Source organism: Condylura cristata, unplaced genomic scaffold, assembly GCF_000260355.1.
Source record: "Condylura cristata isolate star-nosed mole 26May11 unplaced genomic scaffold, ConCri1.0 scaffold00026, whole genome shotgun sequence".
In the NCBI taxonomy this organism is placed as follows: Eukaryota; Metazoa; Chordata; class Mammalia; order Eulipotyphla; family Talpidae; genus Condylura; species Condylura cristata.
In genome coordinates, this window is record NW_004567127.1 from 6942581 (window position 1) to 6966659 (window position 24079).

Genomic DNA, 24079 nt, shown 5'->3' on the forward strand with positions numbered 1-24079 from the left:
ATCGAACTCATGCAGACGTGGCTTTAGCTTCTAAGTGCTATGCTTGAACCCGCTGCGCCACCAGGGAGGGCCCAGAATGTTTTTTTAAATGAAAAAAATTACTAGAACATTTCATATTATAATCTGTTGTTGGTCAAGCTTGATTTTAATATGCATTTAGTATAAAAATGTTCATGTATAATAATGATGTAGTGAAGTACCTTACATGTTATTCAGATAAATCAGAAAAAGAATATTTTTATTCTTTGAGGAACTTCCAAATTTAATGTGAACTTCTCACAAGGTTAATGTGAGCTTGTTTTTTATGTTTAAGAGTATGTTATTTAAATCCTTATTTACTCTCCAAGCTCACCCTTTATGTTTTGAATAAGATTTGTTTCCCAGCTTATTTTTTGTAATATTTCTCCTACAGTTATGCAGAAGGCATGGAAAGAAAGAAATCCTCCAGCTCGAATCAAAGCAGCCTATCAAGCTTTAGAATTAAACAATGAGTGAGTCTGAAGTATATGGAAAATAAGTTTGTTTTGAAGAAAATCCCTGAAATGATTGTTTCATTTAGTTTGCTCCTAAGACACATGTAGTCATCACTAATACTCCTTTCTCTTTTTGCATACCTAGGCAAAATTTATAGCATTCACTGACATCTGTATTTTGCTTCTGAAATTGTAAATGTTTATACTTTTGAATAGAAATTGAGAAATGGGTCAAGGAATAATAGTTCCTAAATGATGTGAACTTAGCGTTGTCCTCCATGTCCCTCACCTTTGGCCTTCCCAACATGGTACAAAAATAGTAGGGTAGGAGACTCCAAAAGGGGTGAGTAAACTGGCAATAACTCAAAATTAACTTTATTGAAACTCCAGGAGTAAATCAAGTCTACAGAAGAATGTTTAACCAATTTAAAAACAGTTGCATTTATGTAAGAGCTTTGTGCTTTGTGGTGTTTTATCTCACATTGGCCCCATCTACTTTCTGAGTCAGTGGCAACCTTCAGAAAACAGCTTGCAATTTGGGTGTAGGTTCCCACTACCAGAAGAAGTGGACAAGAAGAATTGTGGTTGTTTATTTTGACCTGTCTCGTGATTCTCTAATGGACCAGCCTGAGGGACATGCATTTATTTTAGTCAATTTGGAACTCTCCCAGCACTGACCCTGCTATACTTTGAGGGTGGGGAAAGGAGCATTTTTTGAAAAGGAAATGAATTAACCCCTGTTGCTACAGGGGCAAATATTAGACTAATCAAAAAGCTTGGAAGGCAAGGCTGGGGAATGAGATACTTTAAGAAATAAAAGCTTTGAAAATTTCTCACGTATTCCTGGGAATCTCAAAGACCTTACATATGCTCCAGTTTGGGCACATGCCCAGAAAAGACTTGAGAAGGCCGAGGCTCTATGTCTACCTAACTTGCAGGTTCTGCATAAGCAGAAAGTGAAGGCCGGACAAACTTGTTAACTACACACCAAAAGTTGAGAATAAACCTACCACAAATATAGAAGTCATTTGCAAAGATTTATTTCTAGTTTTGTTTTTGGTTCCAAAGTGTTTATTTCTGTCAAATCACTTGTTGACCACAAAGCTAAGGGAATGGAGACTTTGCTGGTCATATGTGACAAAGGATATAGAGTTTACGAAATTAGTCTAGCTAGATAGCTCTCTAATTTGTTACAAAAATTAGAACAACTATAACAAGCAGTAACAGTAACTGGGGAGGAGGAGAATCTGATTTCTACAGTTAATCAAAACTAATCATATTCAAATATGTAATAGTCAAAACTTCCAGTTACTAAAAAAATTACAAGACATACCATGAAAAACTAGACCTTATATACAAGAAAGAAAGTAATGAATGTGAAGTATTCCACAGGAAGTCGTGAAGTAGATGTCTCACCATTAGAGCTTATTAGAAATTTTAGAGTTGGTAAGTGATAGTTGAAATTAAAAAATTCCTACAGAGGCTCAGCAGGATATTTGATCATGTAAAAGAAAGAATCAGCACACTGGCTGTAGGCTAATTGAGATTACCTAGTCTAAAAAGCAGGAAAAAAATAAGGGAGTGAAGAAAATGGTCTTAAGAGACTTGTGAGATACTATTAAGAATGGCAGCTATGTGTAATGAGGTCCCAGAAGGAGAAGGAGAAAAGGGGGGAGGGCAGAAAGAATACTGGAACAGCTAATGACTGAAGATATTTCAGTTTGATGAAAACCTGATGAATCTACACACAGTGAAGCTTAATGAAGTCTTATTTTTTGTGTGTTTCACTTTCAGGCTTAATTATTTTATTAAGGTAACTTTGGTTTCCAGTAGGTTTGTGTTTTAGACCTACTAAACACAACATAGCAGCATTATGTCTAACACTTCAGAGAACTCCAGTGCAACGTAATGGAGAACCTCTGTTAATGAGTGAAATTATTATTTTATTTCAATTTAAGGTATTTGAAGGATGCTGAAATAGTATGGTTTAAATTTTCTTTATCTGAAAGACCTTTCTTTTCTCCAGTAATTTGATAGCTATCTAGCTAGACTGAAAAATGAAAAAGAATAAGTGGAATTAATGGAATAATACATTTTATTTAGCTATATTATAGATATTAAGATATCTTAGTATGCAATCTACATTTTAAATATCTTAATGAAATATTTTACATTCTTTGAAGTTTTCAAAATTGAGTATGTATTTTATATTGCCATCACATCTTCGTTTAGACTAGCCTCATTTCACGTCCTTGACAATTCCATGTGTCCTGGACAATGCAGACTTGGATAATCAGACTAGAATATTGTCTCCAGAAGAGATGTACTTGTTACTTTGGGGAAAGGGTTAGAAAAGTTATATCTCTTTTTTGCCTCATAACAAGTTAGTTTATCTTTTTAGCCAACTTGACTTAAAACAGAAAAAAAAAAAACCCAACAGGGTTTAATGGGGTAAAGAAAACTTATAAATGTGGTGATGACTCAGAGTGGAATATAAGAGGAAAGACTGGAGTTTCAACCAAGGAAAATTTTGCTGTAGTACTATTATGGATGAGTCAAGAGTGGGCAGGGCACCACACAACAGGGATACTTAGGGTTGAGGGAAAAAGTCTAGTCTTGGGATGATGCATTTCTGAATCAAATGTCAAGAATGCCTCATTGGGCATGGGGCTGTTTTCTCATTTACTCTCACATTTCTAACCCCATTGGATGGAGATTACAAAGTATATAGTGACTATACCTTAGAGTATATAGTACCTAGAACTATAGTTTGAGATACTTGATTATATATTTTCTTTTTTTCCCACTTCTATAAAAGAAAAATATAGGAGAAGTGTCATAAAATGGGTATAGCAGTGAAAAAGAAAATAAAGAGAAAGATAGGAAAGGGGAAGAGTTGTAGAAACAGACATAATAATGTATCAATGTATCCCTAGTAAATTAAAATATTCAATACAGTCTTTTAAAAAAATAATTATTTTTATGTAGAAGAACTGGGGTACAGATCAGAGGTGTTGGGGTGAGAGGATTCGCCAGAGACAGAGTGGAGAGCAGAACAGGTGGATCCGCTGAAATCCACTGCTGAGGGGAGCAGGAGGGGGACAGGAGAGGTCTGCTGCGCCCTGTGGGTCACTCCCTGGCTCAGGCTGCTGATAGATTCATAGTGCTGAGACTGAACCCCTTGTGCCCTAGGGAGGCCAACATCTTTTTTTCTTTAGGAGATGGAAAATATAAATAAAGGTTGAGAAATGTGACCGAGAGCAAAGGGACATACTCAAGAGTGCTGTTTTTTCTTAAAATTGCCTTGCTTGCTTCCCTCATAGCTGTGCTACTGCATATGTTCTGCTGGCTGAGGAAGAAGCAACAACCATTGTAGATGCTGAAAGGCTATTTAAACAGGCACTCAAGGCTGGAGAAACAATTTATAGACGGTCACAGCAGTGCCAGCACCAAAGTCCTCAGCATGAAGCTCAACTAAGTAAGCAAATTTGAACTGACGTTTACCTGTCTTTTCATTTCTGTAATTGGTTCTTGTTTAAAACACAAAACAATTATTTTTTAAAATACTATAACTTAGCTACTCTTCATAAGAGATAGCTAATCTATTCACAATATCTATTAGACAGCAAGACAAAAAAGTGTACTAGCTTATGGCAGGTGAGAATTGTGCTGCTCTGAGACATAACAGTAATTTATTTCATGTTAGAATTGGGCTGGTTGTTGGCAAAACACAACTAAAAAATATTCAAATCCAGGAGAGCCTTCTAGTGATAATAAGAACCTTTTTCCCCTCATCTTTACCCCTAGCAATAGTAGAAGTGCATTTAATTCACTCTGCAGATAGTATGTATCGCTATACAATGTCAAGGAGTAGCCACTGACAGAAACCAGCCTTATACTCAGCGCTGATTGTTTGGCTGATTTTTCCATGTGATCTCTTTGAGATCATAGGGATCACAGCTTTTGAGGTCCTCTCTTTCCAGTCTTCAGGATACTTTCCCAGTTATGACTGAGACACTTTTATCAAAGGTATTTCAATGTATAATGCTATTGCTTCCTGCTATTTTTTGTGGCCCAGAGTTTCAGTTTCATGATTTTGGCAGATAGTGGACAATAAATTGAAATATGTTTACATAATGCATTATCTGCTAGCAGTTAAGTTTTAAATCCTTTGTTAGTGGAAATTAAAATTTGGATAATGTTTTCCCTCTAAACTAAATATTGATGCATTCAGCGTGTCTCATTAGTGCTTGCTGTTATGACACATAACTGTGGGAATATATAATTATGCAGCCTGGAACTAATGAAACTACTTCTGTAAAAAGCCATGCCATTTCTCTTTGTTTAATCTCAAATACTGCTATCAGATGGGTAAAGAAATATTTGTTAGCCCTTCTGAAGTAGTTTCATAGTTTGTTAGATTTTAGCTTTTGAGCAGATTACATGAGTCATGGAGATTCTGTTTTGAACATTTTTGTTTGTCAGTAATAGAGAATATTAAAATTATAGATTGTTTATGTAGAAACTTAATAGGTTAATGTATGTGTTTTCTTTATGTTAATACTAAAATGAAATTGTCAAGTATACACAAAAAATATATACTGTATTCAGATTATTTGCTGTTAAAGACAAAAGTAACTATGTATATACATAGACGTTTTTTAAGTTTTTCATACTAAAAAGATCAAACATATACAAAATACAATATAATGAGCTCCCATTTAATGTTCATCACCCAAATTCAACAACATTTATGATTTTTTCATTCTAAAACAATGTAATTTTTTAAATATATACTAGTTTATTTTTACATCATTTTGTATATTTTTCCATCTCAGTTGCAAACCCCGTGGGCTTCCCATCACCAAATCACCCTGTACCATCACCACAGTCCAGTGCATTTCCCTCCCCCCACTGTTTTTGATCCCGTTCCCTGCTCCACCCCCATAAAATATTTCTGGTATAGAGCTGTTCAATATTATTACTATTTTCTCGCCTGGTCCATTATATTCCTGCTATGAGTGAAACCATCTGGTACTTTTTCCTTTTCTTTCTGGCTTATTTCACTAAGCATGATCTTCTCCAGCTCCATCCATGTTGATGCAAAAGACATGTGTTTTTTTTTTTGGTTGCTGAGTAATATTCCATTGTGTACATGTTCTAAAACAATGTAATTTTAACTAAATCTTCTAGGGTAAGCAAATAAAATTAATGGATAATGGTAATAAAATAACAGGTAATAGTACAGGTGTGACAATTGTGTCTTTTGTCTGTTATTAAATAGGGAGAGATACCAATGTACTGGTATATGTTAAAAGAAGATTGGCAATGTGTGCAAGGAAATTAGGAAGAATACGAGAAGCAGTAAAAATAATGAGAGATGTAAGTTTTTTGATGATTGGACCTTTATATTTATTCCTCCAAATTACTGAAAACATTGTTTAAATTTCCAGTTATTTTAAAGTTGAATCCTGGATTTCTAATTGGTAGTTTTTATAACAAGGTAACTTTTTAATATACATTCATTTTCTTTTTTTTTTTTTTAAAGATTTATTTGTGTATACAGAACTGGGGTACAGGCCAGAGGCTCAGGGGCGGTGAGAGGCTTCACCAGAGACAGAGTGGGGAACAAAACAGGCAGATCCACGAAGCACACTGCTGAGGGGAGCAGCGGGCGGGTCAGGGGAGGTCTGCCGTGCCATGTGGTCACCTCCGGGGCAGGCGGGGATCGAACTCATGCGGAAGTGGCTTTAGCTTCTTAGTGCTGTGCTTTAACCCGCTGCGCCACCAGGGAGGGCCTCATTTTCTTTTTTAAGATTGATTTATTTATGTTTACAGAACTGGAGTTCAGGCCAGAGGTATGGTGGGTGAGAGGATTCACCAGTGACAGAGTGGGGAGCAGAACAGGCAGATTGACAAAGCGCACTGCTGAGGTTAGCAATAGGCGGGTCAGGAGAGGTCTGCCACACCATGTGGGTCAGCTCCCTGGCCAGGGATTAAGCTCATGCTGCAGTGGCTTTGGAGAGCTTCATAATGTGGTACCTTAACCCGTTGCACCACCAGGGAGAGCCCTTATACATTCATTTCCTAAGGGTTCAATCTCTAAGGCTTTTGTTAGGAAACAAAATGATGTCTACTTTAATGATTCTGATTCAGCTGTGTTGAATTCCTCTGTTACAATTTTAATCTGCTTTTTAAAATATATATAATAGTTTATTTTTACATCTAATCTGCTTTTCTTTTTAATATACAGTTGTTGAAAGAATTTCCTCCTCTTAGCATGTTGAACATCCATGAAAATCTCCTAGAATCACTTTTAGAATTACAGGCCTATGCAGATGTACAGGCAGTCCTGGCAAAATATGATGGTGAGTAATACCTGTATGATTTGGTAGCATGGTTAAAATACTTTTTTTAAATTTCACAATTACAAATATAAACCTGTTCTTTTATTTCTGTTATTTTTGTTTTCTCTTCCTACCAGTTGTTATTTGGAATCTGCTGGTACAAGTTGGTTTTAAGGATCTTTGTCTATTTCAAAATTTTAATTGTGGTATCCTTGGTTTGCAACACTGTGTATAATTGAGGTGCATAGATTCACACCTGTAAAGACGTATATTAATATACCACACCCACCTCTAAAGCAGTCATAATCCTCCACCATAGACTTTCGGACCTCCTCCCTACTTTGTTCTCCACCCTCCTCCCTACTTTGCTCTCCTTTATCTTCCCCTTCTAGTAGTTTCGATTCTGAATTTATTCCATTCAACACTTTTTGTTTCAGGTCTTTTTGATATGAGCCATTCTCATGGATGTGAGATGGTATCTCATTGTGGTTTTGGTTTGAATTTCCCTGAAGTGATGATAATTTTTTTCATGTGTCTGTTGGCTCTTTGTATATCTTCTTTGGAGAAGTATCTATTAATATCTTCTGTCTAATTTTTGATTGGATCGTTTCTTTTCTTTTTTTAAAGATACATTTATGCATACAAGAACTGGAATATAGGCCAGAGGTGCGGGTTGAGGGGTGGTGGTGAGAGGATTCACCAGAGACAGAGTGGAGAGCAGAATGGGTGGATCCACTGAAAAACACTGCTAAGGGGAGCAGTAGGTAAGACAGGAGAGATCTGCTGGGCCATGTGTGTCACTCGGTCAGGGATCGAACTCGTGCTGTGGTGGCTACAGATAGCTTCATAGTGCTGTACTTTAACCTTATACACAACCAAGGAGGGCCCGGATTGTTTATTTTCTTACTGTTGAGCTGTCTGAGTTCTTAGTAGATCTTGGATATTAGCCTCTTGTTTGATATATGATGTGTGAACATTTTCTCCTATTCAGTAGAGTGTCAGTTCACTTTAACTATAATTTCTTGTGCAGAATCTTTTTAATTTCATTAAGTCCTATTTGTTTGCTTTTGTTTCCCTTGCCTTAGAATAATCCCTAAAGAAATACCTGAAGTCAGTATTGTGTAGTGTTTCACCTGTGTTTTCTTTTATGTAATTTGTGGTTTCAGGTTTTATATTCAAATCTTTAATCCATTTGAGTTAATTTTTGTGAACTAACACACACTTTTGGCTCCTTTGTCATAGGCTAACTGTTCATATAAGTATGGTTTTATTTCTGGATTCTCAATTCTGTTCCAATGGTATGTTTCTATTTTTATTCTAGTACCTTATTGTTTTGATTACTGTAGATTTGTGGCATAGTTTGAAATCTAGAAGTCTTTTTTTTGTCTGGATTGCTTTGGCTATTTGAGGTCTTTTGTGGTTCTATATATAAACTTAAATAATATTATTCTAGTTTTTTTTTTTTTTGAAGTTTGCCAGTGAAACGGATAGGGATTGCATTGAATCTATATATTAATTTGGATATGGTGACCATTTTAACAATGTTAAATTTTCCAGTTGATTAACAAGGGGTAATTTTCCCTTTCCCATTTTTTTTTAAGATTTTATTTATTCATACAGAACTGGGGTACAGGCCAGAGATGCAGAGGGTGAGAGGATTCACCAGAGACAGAGCAGGGAGCAGAGCAGGCAGATCTACGGAGCACACTGCTGAGGGGAGCAGCGGGCGGGTCAGGAGAGGTCTGCCATGCCATGTGGTCACCTCCGGGGCAGGCGGGAATCGAACTCATGCGGAAGCAGCTTTAGCTTCTTAGTGCTGTGCTTTCACCCGCTGCGCCACCAGGAAGTGCCCTCCCTTTCCCATTTTTAATAATGTCTTAGTTTTTGTTGTACAGGTTTTCACCTCTTTTATTAATTTTAATTCTAGTTATTTAGTTCTTTTTAAAGCTATTGGATATAAGATTGTTTTCTCTATTTCTTTTCTAGTTCCAGTTTGCCTATTAGAATATACAAGATCTTTGTGTATTGACTTTTCTAGCCTCTCACTTCATTGTACTGATTTGTTGTTTATACTAGTTTTTTTTTTTTTTTTAGTAGTCTATAGGGTTTTCTGTGTATATTATCTTGTCATGTGCACATAGTGGTAGTTTTCTTCTTTTGCAATTTTTTAAAAAAGATTTATTTATATATACAGGCCATAGGTGCGAGGGGTGGGGGGATTCATCAGAGACTGAGTGGGGAGAAGAACAGGCAGATGGACAAAGTACACTGCAGAAGGGAGCAGTGAGCAAGACATGACAAGGGTCACTTCCCTTGCTGGGGTTCAAGCTAGTGCTAATGCAGCTGCAGTTAGCTTCATCACCAGAGAGGGCTCTCTCTGCACCCACCACACCACCAGAGAGGGCTCTCTTTTGCAGTTTGGATTCCATTTATATCTTTCTCTTACTTAGCAGATCTAAATGGGATTTTAAATAATATATTGAGTAGTTTTGGGGGAATGGACATTTTTAAAAATTGTTTTTAAAAGATTTTATTTATTTATGCATACAAGAACTGGGGTACAGGCTAGAGGTGCGGCAGATAAGATAATTCACCAGAGACAGAGTCAGAAACAGAACAGGCAGGTTGACTGAAATATACTGCTGAGGGGAGCAGTGGGTAGGACAGGAGAGGTCTGTCACACCATGTGGGTCATCTCCCTGGCTAGGGATTAAACTCATGCTGCAGTGGCTATGGATAGCTTCATAGTGTTGCACTTATAACCTGCTGCTCCACCAGGGAGGCCCATGGAATAGATATTCTTATCTTGCACCTGCTCTTAGAAAAAAAGCTTTCATGTTTTTCTCTACTGAGTATGATTTTCATTGTGAGTTTGTCATATTTGGCCTTTATTATGTTAAAGTATGTGCTTTTATTCACATTTTATTGGGACTTTTTAATTGTGAATTAACATTGGATCTTGTCAAGTGTTTTCTCTGCATCTAATGATAGGATCATAAGATTTTCAATCTTTTTGTTGAGGAGGTGAATTACATTGATTGATTTGTTTATGTTGAACCATACCTGCATTCAAAGAATAAATCCCAATCATGATATATTATCTGTGTAATCTATTGTTAAATTTGTTTTATAAAAATTTGTTGAAAATTTTGCTATCTGTGTTAATCAGAGATATTGCCTTAGAGCTTTCTTTGTGTGATGTCCTTATTTATTTTGGTTAAATAATGTTAACTTCATAAAGTGTGTTTAGTCTCTTTCATTTTTCTTCATTTTTTTGAGAAGGGTAGATATTTGTGTTTGTACTCTTTATTGAAAACTATCTGTTGCTGGGATTTTGTTTTTTGTGAGATTTTTGGTTAATCTTTCAATATTCTTTCTTGTAATTCATCTGTTCAGATTTCTTTTTAGCATGAAAATGTTCATAGCAGCCTTTTCTGATCCTCTTTATTGCTGAAATGTCTGTTATAACATCTCATCTTAGGTGGCAGTTTCTATCTTTGAGTGTTTTGAACATATCCTTCCATTCTCTCCTTGCCTGTAGAGTTTCTGCTGAGAAATCTTATGAAAGTAGCTTTGTAAGTTATCTTCTTTTTACTCCTGGCTACCTTCAATATTCTTTATCTCATAATAGCTTTACTGCTGTGTGTCTTGGTGATGATCTCATTTTGGTTTTCTTGAGCTTTTAATAGCATTGGTATTCCAGAAGTCATTGACTTGCCCCTCATGATTTATAGTTTAGTGTAACATACAGACAAATGAATAGTAGTTGTAGTAATATATAGTGTTTTAGCTGAGATAACTGGAAAATTGTAGTGTGCTATTTCTAGGCAGTAGTACCTCATTTATTTTAGAGTATCTAGGGAGGTTAGCAGAAATTGTTTAGCAGTATGTATAAGAGTAACTCAGCAAAGTATCTTTACAAAGTATAATATGTCATTTGAATCTGATAATAAACTTGTGGGATGGTAGGACAAGTATTTATATTATCCCCAGTTAGTCAATAAAGAAACTGAGTTGAGTAAGGCAGAAATTTGGGTAAGTTCTCCCAGCTAGTAAGTGGCAAGCCTACACTTAAATCAAGATAATCCACTTCTTTCTTTTTTTCTTTTAAATAAGAACAAATATATATTGTTATACTGTAATAGTGCCTGTTTACCATAAGTGGAATTGGGAGAAATTTTTTTTTTTTAAAGATATATCCATTCATACAGAACTGGGTACAGGCCAGAGATGCGGAGCGTGAGAGGACTCACCAGAGACAGAGTGGGGAGCAGAACAGGCAGATCAATGAAGTACACTGCTGAGGGGAGCAGTGGGCGGATCAGGAGAGGTCTGCCATGCCATGTGGTCACCTCTGGGGTAGGCAGGGATTGAACTCATGGAGAAGTGGCTTTAGCTTCTAAGTGCTGTGCTTTAACACGCTGCGCCACCAGGGAGGGCTGGAATTGGGAGAATTTTAAGGAAGGGTACCCTCTCATTCTGAGTGAGGCATCAACTTTTAACCCTAAGCTGAAATAACCTAACTAGAATAATATTTCGTGTCATATCTTTCATTAGAGCAGAATATATATGCTACTTTTCACTCTTGTCCTGTTGTAAGTTCCTACTCAATAGCTTAGGAATCTCCATGATTTGGAAAGTTTGAAATGTATTACACTTGGAAAAAGAGAAGTTTATTTCTTTAAAACATCTGGAATTCTTAAGAAGTACTCCAGAATAATGTAGGCACATGTAGAAATTTGTGAGAAATTCTTTCCATATGTGAGTTATCAGATGCATGACCTGTTTATGAAACTTAAGAGCAAGTTGAGGGACTGACTATTAAAAACTCTGATATTTTCTGATTCATTAAAAATAAAACCAGCAACTTAGATATGCTTCTATGTTTACACTTACTTTTATGAGTGCCCAATTTTTACCATTCTAGAATCCTGAAGAAATTAAAAACAAATTTACTCCTTCAGTTCGTTACTTGCTCTTACAACCATGGAATCTAAAACTTCATGAAAATTCTATAGTCTTGTTTTCCTGGTGCTATTATCTTAGGCATTCTTTAAGAAAAATATCTATATAATGCATTTTATTATAGTTTCCTGGTTAATATTTCTATTTTATATTAAAAAAATCACTGAAGAAAAGGTAGAAAATACAAAAACATAGGAAGAAGAAAACAATTTAAATTACCTGTGACTTTTCATCTGGATGTGACTATTGTTAATTTTGTGTGTGTGTGTCTTAGTTTTTTCTGTGACTAGGTAGTGTCTTTACATTGTTCTAACTCTACTATACCCTTTTTCCTGAATAATAATATTATAAATAGTTTGTTAGCAACATTTGTTGAGTATGTTTTACCACTGTGCTAAGGACTTTAACATACATACTTCATCTTTGTCAGAAAAGTACCATTTCCCTATTTTGAGATGAGAAAACGGGTTAAGTTTGTTCAAAGTTACATAATAAGTAAAAGACAGTCAAGATTTATTAATTGTACATCTTCCAACTATATACCTGCATTCTTCTGCTACTAACTTACATCTGTTGGATTTGTACTATAAATTATTCTTACTAGAGATTGTTTTAAAATGCTTTTTGATTCTTACCTAAGTTGAAAATTTTTATTACAGATATAAGTCTTCCAAAGTCAGCAGCAATCTGTTACACAGCAGCACTACTGAAGACAAGGACTGTTTCAGATAAGTAAGTTAGGAAAACTATAATAATTTAGACAGACAGCTAAATTCAACATTATGTTTTTCCTTCATTAACTTTAAAAAGTGTTCTTTTTCTCCCTACTGCCTTCCTTTTGAATAACCCTTGAGTGTATGGGGCTTTGAGCCATTTTGCTATATGTAGTAGAAAGAGCAAGGTTCTTAGAATTAAGTAAATTTGACTACAAATTTAGTCTACCACATATCAGCTATGGGTCTTTGGGCAAGTTAATTAGTTTGGTTTTGTAAAATGAGATTCCTTTGTAAAATGAGAACAATAATATTGTGGGGTATTTGTGTGTGGATTATGAATACAAGATGCCTAGAAAAAGTACATAAAGTAGACTATATATGATAATGATAAGGTATATGGTAAACAAATAGGTTTCATATTACCTGTTCTAAGATCATAATTTTGTTATTGTTTTCCATGTATTTTGACTGCCTTTAATGAATTTCTCTTTTATTTCACAGATGATAATCAGAAACCAGTCAATAAGTGACTTTTTTTTCCACTTTAGGTTACTGTGCCTTGATAGAATTAGAATTGAATATTCAGTCTATTTCTCTTAATGAGAACTTGATAAAAATATACATCTATCACAGAAGATTCTCTGGATGTCCTTGTGTGACATTTCTTATTTTATTACCTTTCCCAGAGTGGACTTTTAGACACATTCTTCACCTAAATTTGAAGATTTATATTTCTTATGCTGCTGTTTAGTTTACTACATTAGCTTTTATTTCATACTTAGTGGTTATTTGTCTTTGTCTTTGGCCATTACCAAAAGCCTCTGACTAACGGAATAGATGCTGTCTAAAATTACCGATATATACTTTAAAATACAATATACATATATTTTTAATATTCATTTCTTCCTCTCTTATTTTCTTACAGATTTTCTCCAGAAACAGCCTCCAGAAGAGGGTTAAGCACAGCAGAAATTAATGCTGTGGAAGCAATTCATAGAGCTGTGGAATTTAATCCTCATGTTCCAAAAGTAAGAACTTTTTGATGGAAATACTACTTTATATAAGTTTATAACATACAGTATATAGACCAAAGCTTGGGTCTACATAATTTGGGTCAGAATTGTTTTAGCTTTTTGTATTTCGAAGCTTATTACTTGCCTTGAAGGAGATGTTAAAAGGCATATAGAAAGGTTGATAGGAGCAGTGCTTCACTATAAGCTTTATAATAGCTGTCAGAATAAAATTAGAAGGTGTTCATTTAGCTATTCTTTTTTCTATAGTTACAGATAAAAATAAAATATCTTAAGAGTTATGCATATTTCATTATTCATATTCATTAAATCAGATTTCCTATTACTGTAAACACTTTTTACATATAGACAGATGCCAAAGCTTTGGACTAGGACTGGGTATACAAAGACTGAAGATAGATAGAGTTAAATAATTAATGATAGGAAACAGATTGTGGAAGCTCCCAGAAAAACTTATGAGTTGGATGGGAGTCCATCCCTTGTATGAGAAAGTAAGCAGCAATTATTAATCAGAACTATTATAATTAAATACACCAGTAAGATGACTAAAATTTGTATCTAATTCCCAATTAAAATAGCAAAATTTGAATTGCCTGTTCCCTATGATTGTGGACTTCTTTGTTTCAGAATCCCTCCCAAAATAATACTGAGCAATAACAATTCTGATGATGTACATTGGTCTTTAAAACTATTGCTGGGGGCACATGAGTGCAAGAAGGGTGGTGAAAAATCTCAGGTTTTAACCTAATTTTAAAATGAGATTGTTGGGTAGCTAATATATCTTAATCCCCAGATTGAATCTCAACACTAGATACTCTGCTGCTTTTTAGGCATACTTTAAAAAATTTAAACACATGCTCTCTCTTTCTCACTGAAATACTACAAAACAATTCTGAGAAAAAGAAAACCTAAATAAACAGATACTGTGTTTATGGTTTGGAAGACTCAATGTTGTTAAGATCATAGTTCTCTCAAATTCAATCTATAAATTCAGTGGAGACCCTGTTAAAATTCTGCTAGGCTTGTTTATAGAAATTGACAAACTCATCCTAAAATTTATATGGAAATGCCAAGGACCTATAATAGCTAAAACAGTTTTGAGACAAACAAAATTAGATAATTTACTCAGTTTTGAGACATTTTAGAGCTGTAATTATTAAAATGTGTGATAATGGTGTATGTACAAAAATGGATTATAGGTCTCAATGTAAGAAGTAAATAAAGGAAGTGGGGGAAACAAGAAAGTCTTTGTGACCTTGGTTTAGGCAAAGATTTCTTTACAAGAATAATACATAAAAGAAAAAACAATAAATTTGATATCCTAAGACATGTTTCTTCAAAAGGCAATTATTAAGAAAATGGAAAGCCATGCCAAACACTGGGAGAAAATATTTGCAAGTCATATATTTGTTAAAGGACTTGAGTCCAGAGTATATAAAGAACTCTTACAACTCAACAAGGGGAAAACAACTCAAAACATGGGTTTGAACAGTCACTTCACCAAAGAAGATAAATAGCTAATAAGCACTTGAAATATAAATGAAAATCACTATTGATACTACTGTGCGCATTCGAATTGTTAAGCTGATAAAAAATATCAGTTGTTTCTTAGGGCTGGAGGTGAGAGTGAAGATTGACTTAAAAGAAAGACATGAAGCAGCTGTCTGTGGTTATGGTTGTACAACTTATAAATTTTCTAAAGTCATTCTGCTACATACTTAAACAATGACAAATTTTGTGACATGTATACCTCAATAAAAGCTTTATGTAATGTGTATATTCATACTTTTAACATTTAAAAATAATTTTTATTTATAATAGAAATTGTGTTTTCTTGCTCAAATGAATGTCAAAACTACTTGACAATTCAGCTCTGTCAAACTATTTGGCTAAGGAAAATGACACTATACCCTTACATTATTGTTTGTGAGTAAATGCTTTAAGCTGGGTGTTTTCAGGCAGTGTGATTATTAAGTTTTTAAAAAAGAAATGTTAAGTTCAAACAAGTTGGATAATATCCCACCTAAAAAACATTAGAATTGAGATTAGAGCTGTGATGTTTGTGGCTGTTTTTGCTAGGGTTCATAAAGGATAAAAGTATATACAGATCTCTCTTCTTTTCATCTCTTCTTCTCCCTCATACCTCCAAGTCCTCTTTCTCCATCCTTTTTTGTCTCTTTCTTTCTCTCTCTTTTGTCACCATTTTTATTCCTTCCTCTTGTCAAGTCAAGCAAACATAAAGGGCTCTATGGGTTTTCTTCCTCAAACTTCAACTGTGAGTTGTGATAACTCTGCTTGGCCTAATAAACAGTGATGTTTTAACCTATATGTTTTATTTACCTTTTAAAGATTTATTTATACAAGAACTGGGGTACAAGCCAAAGATCCGGAGGGTAAGAGGACTCACCAGAGACAGAGTGGGGAGCAGAACAGGCAGATCAAGTGAAGCACACTGTTGAGGGGAGCAGTGAGTGAGACAGAAGTCTGCTCACCATGTGGGTCAGCTCCCTGGCCGGGGATTGAACTGGTGCGGCAGGTGCTGTGTGCAGCCCCACAGTGCTGGGCTTTAACCTGTTGTGCCACCAGGGAGGGCCCTAATCAATGTATTTTAGATATTCTTTTAGTCTTACAAATTTATTATGCAAAATTATCAAGTATTTTATGAATCTTACCAGTAAGATGGCCAAGGATAAAGCTATTTTAGCAGGAAACATTTTTTGGAAACTTTCCACATAACTAACAGAAATGGCTGAAGGTTTAGAGATGTGTGATTTGTTAAAGCTGGAAACTATTAGAAGTGCAGTAGAGAAATATGTAAGTCATATAAATCTCTGAGCTATGAATTTGCTTTAGATATTTCATTAATATTGACTGTTTATACATCTTTTTAACTTAATGAATTTCAGTGTGCAGTAATTATGACTGTACTATAATAAAATTAGAACAGTATGTTTTCATGATTTTTGACTTTTCTTTGTCACCTAACTATGTGTTTGGCTCAGCATTTTCTTTTTAGTATCCAACAAGAAAAAATTATACATCTCTCAAACTACTGCAGAAATTACTGGGTTTTGCATTTTATAGTAGAAAATGTTTTAATACATTCTAAATATTCCATAGTATCCTCTTTTAGTAATCCTAATGTCTCATATTCTTTATATCTAACCCTCAAGGAGTTTCACAGAAGGTATCCTTTTTTTATAGAAGGTTTTCTTTTATTATTGAAATAATTCACATTCTGTAAAATTTACCTTTTATAAAGTGCAAAATTCAGTGATTTTTAGTATATTCACAAGATTGCACAACCATTACCACTCTCTAATCCTAGAACATTTTCTTTACCCCTAAAAAGAACCTAGTACATGTTAGCATATGTTCTACCATTCATCCCTTCCCCCAGTCCCTGGTAGCCACTAATCAACTTTCTCTATGAATCTGGAATCTTACAAAATGTGACCTCTGATGCCTGACTTCTTTTACTTAGCATAATTTAGCACATATCAGTGTTTTATTTCTTTATATGCCTGGATAATATTCCATTATGGATTACCATGTTGCATTCACCCACTTATCAATTGATAGACATGTGGGTGGTCACCTATGACCCAGCTAAACACCTGAAAGAAATGAAAATAAATATCTCCCAAAAGACTTGGACATGAATATTCACAGCAACTTTACTCATAATAGCCCCAAACTGGAGACAACCCAATATGCATTAAAAAATAAAACAGGCAAATTGTGATATATATTTATTTGGTAGAATACTACTCAGAATAAAAAGAAAGAACTAAGAGTAACAAAACATGGGTGAACCTCAAAAATATAGTGTACAGAGTAGTACATGCTGAATCATTACATTTCTATTAAGCTCAAGGGAATGCAAAAGAGTTCTATGGTAGTAGAGAGTAGATGAGTGGTTGCCTTAGGTGGTCAGGATAAGAGATTAACTGAAAAGAATTTTCTGGGGTGAGAGGTGTATTCTGTGTCTTAGGTTTGGGGTTTGATTGTCAAAATTTTGAACTGCATACTTAAGATCTTCACACTTTACTATTTTTTTTTTTAAAGATTTATTTATTTGTGCATACAGAACTGGGGTACAGGCCAGAGGCTCAGGGGCGGTGAGAGGCTTCACCAGAGACAGAGTGGGGAACAGAACAGGCAGATGGATGAAGTACACTGCTGAGGGGAGCAGCGGGTGGGTCAGGAGAGGTCTGCCACACCATGTGGTCACCTCCGGGGCAGGCGGGAATCGAACTCATGTGGAAGCGGCTTTAGATTCTCAGTGCTGTGCTTTAACCCGCTGCGCCACCAGGGAGGGCCACACTTTACTATTTTTAAATTATACCTCAATAAAGAAAAATGACTGAGACAGCATGGAGAAACACTGACAAGGTGTCATGAAATGAGGTATGTGAAGTGATGACAGGTGATACTGACAGGTGATGCTTGTGATTGCTGTGATTGTCACAGCAATCATTGATTTATCATACTTCTGGTACCATTTTTTCTCACTTTTTAAGTGATTACAGTATTATTTCAGTATTAAAAATGTATAAGATTTTCAAAAGTCAGAGGCCTTCCTATACACAAACAACCAATCAGAAGAAGCAGAAAAAAAAAATCCCCTTTTCAATTAAAACAAAAAGAATCAAATACCTGGGAATCAACCTAACAAAAGAGGTAAAAGACCTATACAAAGAAAATTACAAAACATTGTTAAAAGAAATACAAGAAGACACCATGAAATGGGAAGATGTCCTCTGCTCATGGATCAGGAGAATTAACATCATCAAAATGGCCATCCTACCAAAAGCGATATAAACATTTAATGCCATCCCAATAAAAGTCTCAATGACATTCTTCAAAGAAATGGAAAAAATATTGATGAGATTCATATGGAACAACAAAAGACTTCGAATAGCCAGAACTCTCATGACTAAGAAGAAAGAGAATGGAGGCATTACAATTTCAAACTTCAAGCTATACTACAAAGCCATAATAATCAAAACTGCATGGTACTGGAACAAGAACAGACATACAGACTAGTAGATTCTAATAGAAAACTCAGATATAAACCCACAGGTTTATGAGCTAATCTTTTTTTTTTTTAAATAATTTATTTTTACATATTTTTGTGTATTTTTCCATCCCCTTGGGTTTCCCATCACCAAATCACCCATGTGAGCAGCTAATCTTTGACAAAGGAGCATAGAAACTACAATGGAACAAAGAAAGTTTGTTCAGCAAATGGTGCTGGGAAAACTGGAAAGCTAAAAATGAAACTGGATCACTACTTCACACCATACACAAAAATCAACTTGAAGTGGATTAAAGACCTAGACATAAGAATGGAAACCATAAAATACCTGGAAGCAAAGGTGGGCCAAACACTACACGACATATACTTCAGTAACATCTTTGAAGATATAGCACCCAATGCAAGGATAGTGAAGGCAAGGATAAGTAGATGGGACTACATCAAGTTAAAGAGCTTCTGTACAGCAAAAGAAACATTACAAAAAACAAACAGACATCCCACTGATTGGTAAAAAATTTTTCTCACACAAAACTGGTGATAAAGGATTGATCACAAAGATATACATAGAATTGATGAAATGCAACAAAAATAAACAACCCTGTCAAAAAATGGGCAGAAGAGCTAAAAAGACACTTCTCCAAAGAGGAAATGCAGATGGCCAACAAGCATATGAAAAAATGTGCAACCTCACTTGTAATAAGGGAGATGCAAATTAAAACTACAATGAGATACCATCTCACACCAGTGAGAATGGCACATCTTCAAACAACTAGCAGCAACAAACATTGGGGAGGATGTGGAATAAAATGAACTCTCCTACACTGCTGGTGCAAACTAGTACAACCACTATGGAAAACTGTTTGGAGGTTCCATTATGACCCAGCAATTGCACTCCTAGGTATCTACCTAAAAGACACAAAAACACTGATTCAAAAAAACACCTGTACCCCCATGTTTATTGTTGCTTTATTTACAATTGGAAAGACATAGAAACAACTCAAATGCCCAAAAATGGATTGCTAGATTAAAAAGATGTTGTACATATACACAATGGAATATTACTCAGCAACCAAAAAAAAAAAAACAAACAAAAAAACACCACATGCCTTTTGCACCAACATGGATGGAGCTGGAAAAGATCATGCTTAGTGAAATAAGCCAGAAAGAAAAGGAAAAATATTGGATGGTTTCACTCATAGCAGGAGTATAACAGACCAGGCGAGAAAATAATAATAATAATGAACAGCTCTATACCAGAGATATTTTATGGGGGTGGAGCAGGGAATGGGATCAAAAACAGTGGGGGGAGGGAAATGCACTGGACTGTGGTGATGGCACATGGGTGATTTGGTGATGGGAAACCCAAGGGGGTTGCAACTGAGATGGAAAAAGGCACAAAATGATGTAAAAACAGACATATTATTTTTTAAAATGTGTCAGATTTTGAGGATTTCTTTGTTGAGATGAAGTGAAGATGAAGCTATTGAGGCAGTTAGGAATTTACTCATTTGAATTAGTTAATACTCCAAGGCCCATTTATTTTGGAGCAAAAGTAAAATTGAACGTTTAAAAACAAAACAATCTCTATATAATTTGCAAATTTCTGTAGCTAGGAAATCTCTATAACTTGAGTACATATTTAGGAATATATCCAAAAATTAGCTTTTAAATTTTATTTCTTGTTTTACAATAAAACTGTTTTTACTGTTGTGCAGCCAAGAAAGCAGCTTGGGCCCGGAGGCTTTGACAGGTGCAGAGAGGTTTTAAAAGCGAGACGGCCAGATTGATTCTGGTTGGTCAGAAATGGAAGCCTGCAGATGTGCTGTGTAAATACTAGCTCTTTAACAGCAGGCTTACATTTTGTTAACCAAACTATATACTTTAGCAAAAGACATAAGAGATAAGAAGGGAGCTTCTGAGCGGCATAGTAGGAGTTAAGTGATGTTGATGTTTGGACTCAGAATTAGAATTCGGCAAGGTCTCTGCCTTTCCTTTATGTTGTGCTATACCTAGATGGACAGACTTATGAAATGCTCATCTGAGGTGCTGCTGGGTGGGATGACATAGAAAGGAGTTTTCCTTTTGACCTTTCCAGACTCACTTTCTTTTCAATACATGATCACTTTCTCTTGGCTCCTGAAGTTCTTAAGTAGTATTATCTGTCCTTTTAGTTTAGTCACAGCATTTCTGTTTACTATCTGGGGACCTCTTTGGTCTCTCCATTAGTGTATATCCTGTGGACACTGCATTCAGCCTGCCTGTCCTTCTCATAGAATGTGCACTAAGAAAACTAATTGCAGAGCTAAATTGGTTCTTCGTGTGCATGACTGATCAAGAGCAAAGTACCTTAATTTCAGATGCCTTCAGAGAGCTTTTTCTTTTAAGAGGCAGATTATAAAGCATTATCATTACTTCGGGTCAGAATTATATTGCTTTTGGTTAAAAGCTATTGTAAAATTTACAAAGTAATAGAAACAAAGTAGTCTAAAGATAAATTATAATGATCAAAGCAATTCAAAATTAAAGTGAATTTGAGTGTAAGCATAGGTATGGTTTAAAAATTAGAAGAGAAACCATCAGACCATACATCGTTGCCTTTTTAACTATAGCTTTCAAAGTAGCTTTAATTTTTATTTTGTGTGTGTGTGTGTGTGTGTGTGTGTGTGAAAAGTAAGAGACTGTGCATTTATTTGGGTAAATTATTTAGTTAAAATTGTCTCAAGCAATTTTTAATTTATTACAGACTTAAACAGAAGCCTTGGTTTGTGTCTTCAACTATATCTTATTTGCTGGTAACATCCAAGTCTTTGTCTTTTTACTATGTCTTCCTTCTTTATTTGCAGATTTCCACTTTTATCTAGTTGTGGAAATTTTTATCTGCATATCTACTGAATACCTCAGACTGTTTAATGTATCTAAAATGGAATTAAAAAAAAATAATTTGTTTCTTCTCCAACTTACCTCTCCAATCTTATTTCTACATTTTGATTTTGTAACTTTATTACCCCTTCTTTATATATCTTCATTTCTGCCCTAAAAGTGTCTTTTAGATCTAACCGTCTACCTACCCACACTGTCACTGACTATTGTGTGATTTATTCCTATTCTTTAAAAAATTGTTACTGTAAAACTGAGTGCTTATTTAAAAGAAAATTCAGGCTCTTCCAAAATCTATAAAGAAACCCTTGTTCTTTCTCTTTCAATTTTGCTTCTCTAAAGTAACTACTGTTTGATGTATTTATTGCCAGACATTACTCTATACATTTGAAAGCATACAGATACAGATACAGAAATAATCTTGCATACTTCACCATCTCTTTCTTAGCCTATTACAACAGATTCCTCACTGATGTCCATGCCACCAGTCCCTCTCCAGCCTGTTGCCAGAGCAATCTACATAAAAGCAATTCTTACTTTATGTACAAAGCTTTGCTGTTCTCTGTCACCTATAGGATAAGGCGCAGCCTCTCAGTAGTAAGTGTGTAGAAGTCTTCCACTGTCTGAGGTCACTGTTTCTCTCTACCTCTACTCCTTGCCACTCTGTCTTGTATTATCTCCAGTACCACTGTTGGTTTTATCCCCCGACATTTGTACATAGGCTCAATCTCCTCCACCTGGCAAGTTACTACTCATTCTTCAAGGCCCTGCTCATCTGTTGCCCCCCATTATAATTTCCCCACTTTCCCCAAGCAGAGAGAATGGCTGTCTTCTGTTTCTTTAATACCACAGTCACATCTTTCTTTTTGTCTGTTTGTATGCCTTTCTGTCAGTTCCCTGTAAATTTTTTAAGAAGACTCTTGTTTTATTCATCATTTTTTTTTGCCTGATACTCTCCCTAGCACCTAAAAGGCACTCAATAAATGACAAATACACATGTCTGTAGTTTTGATCTGCATTGCTATAAGAGCCTAAGTTAAAAACTCAGCGTTTAATGATACTATACAAAAATTTTAAATGAATTAACTTTATGTAGAGACAGAAAAGAATATGTAAGATATAGGCTGAATAAGGATATTAAAAAGTGACATATAATTTTTTTTAAAAAAGGTGTGTGTATATCTATCATAGCAGGAGTATAATGGACAAGGCGAGAAAATAACAAGAATAATGAACAACCATATACCAGAGACATTTTGCGGGGGTGGAGTAGGGAATGGGATCAAAAATGGGGGTGGGGAGAGGAAAGTGCAGGGATTATGGTGATGGTACATGGGTGACTTGGTAATGGGAAACCCGCAGGGATTACAATTGAGATGGAAAAAAAAAATGAACAAAATGATGTAAAAATAAACTGTTATAGAAAAAAAGTGTGTAGTGTGTATATCAAAACAAAAAATCAGTTGCACAATGGTTTGATTAAGTTTTAGGAAAAATCAAGTCAGTATATTATGCTTTAAAAAAGAAGTCCACAAGGGGTTAAGTTTCAGCACTAAGTTTCAGTGGGCAGCCACTGCAGCAGGAGTTCTATCCCATATTCCAGGCCAGGGAGCTGACCCACATTGCACAACAGACCCCTTCTGTCTCCCTGCTGCTCCCCTCAGCAATATATTTCAGGGGATCTGCCTGTTCTGCACCCTACTCTGTCTCTGGGGAATCCTCTCACCCCTCTCACCTCTGGCCTCACCCCAAGATAAATAAATAAATTTTTTTTAAAAAAGAATAAAAAAATCATAAAAAGTAAAGTGATTTTGAAATATGATTTAGCTATTTGTATAATTTAGATATATATATATCTGATTTGTATGTGTGTGTGTGTATGATCAACTTAATAAGTAATTTATGTCTCCTTTGGGTAATGTAATATGGTAGGTAGAATATGAAGGATGTGATTTATTTTATACAATAATTACCAGCTTATGCTGGGTAGCAGAAAATCCAGAGTAGCATTTAGTAAAGGAGATAAATAATGTGTAATTATCTGTTTAAGTACATTTTTTTAACTTATGTTTTGAGGATGAAATTTTATTTTAGTGTCTTATTAAGAAACTGAAAAATAAGAATTGCTTTAAAATCAAATTAGAGGGCCTCCCTAGTTGCACAAGGGGTTAAGATTCAGCATTCTTAAGCTATCTGCAGCAGCTACTGCAGTATAAGTTCGATCCCCGGCCAGGGAGGTAACCCACATGGTACAGCAGATCTCTCCTGTCTCTCCCTCTGCTCCCCTCAGCAGTGTATTTTAGTCCATCTGCCTGTTCTGCTCCCCACTCTGTCTCTGAATTTTCTCACCCCCCACCTTGCATCTTTGGCCTCTTGTATGCATAAATAAATCTTTTTTGAAAGTCAAATTAGGAAGGACATTTGCATAAGAAAAAAACAAGATAGCATAAGGAAAAAAATTTAATGGTTAAATAGTAAAGATTTTTAAAATATAAAAGCCTTAAGTATTGTTTCCTAATAAGCATGCCATGTTTGATTACTGTCTGAATGTCACTTAGGTGATCAAATAGTAAAAATATGTATATGTATTTGCTGTTTAAAAAAAAAAAGTATGGCCCTCCCTGGTGGC

The 24079-nt window shown here is 35.2% G+C and overlaps 1 protein-coding gene across 2 annotated transcripts in view; it reads left to right on the forward strand.

The window, feature by feature from the left end:
• Positions 1–24079, forward strand: part of ST7L (suppression of tumorigenicity 7 like) — a 59198-nt gene that overhangs the window by 20656 nt on the left and 14463 nt on the right. For both annotated transcript variants that reach the window (XM_012730116.1, XM_004689644.2), the window contains exons 6-11: positions 413–491; positions 3797–3951; positions 5758–5855; positions 6727–6841; positions 12445–12517; positions 13427–13529. In XM_012730116.1, the coding sequence (XP_012585570.1) occupies positions 413–491; positions 3797–3951; positions 5758–5855; positions 6727–6841; positions 12445–12517; positions 13427–13529 (623 nt within the window). The remainder of the gene's footprint in view (positions 1–412; positions 492–3796; positions 3952–5757; positions 5856–6726; positions 6842–12444; positions 12518–13426; positions 13530–24079) is intronic.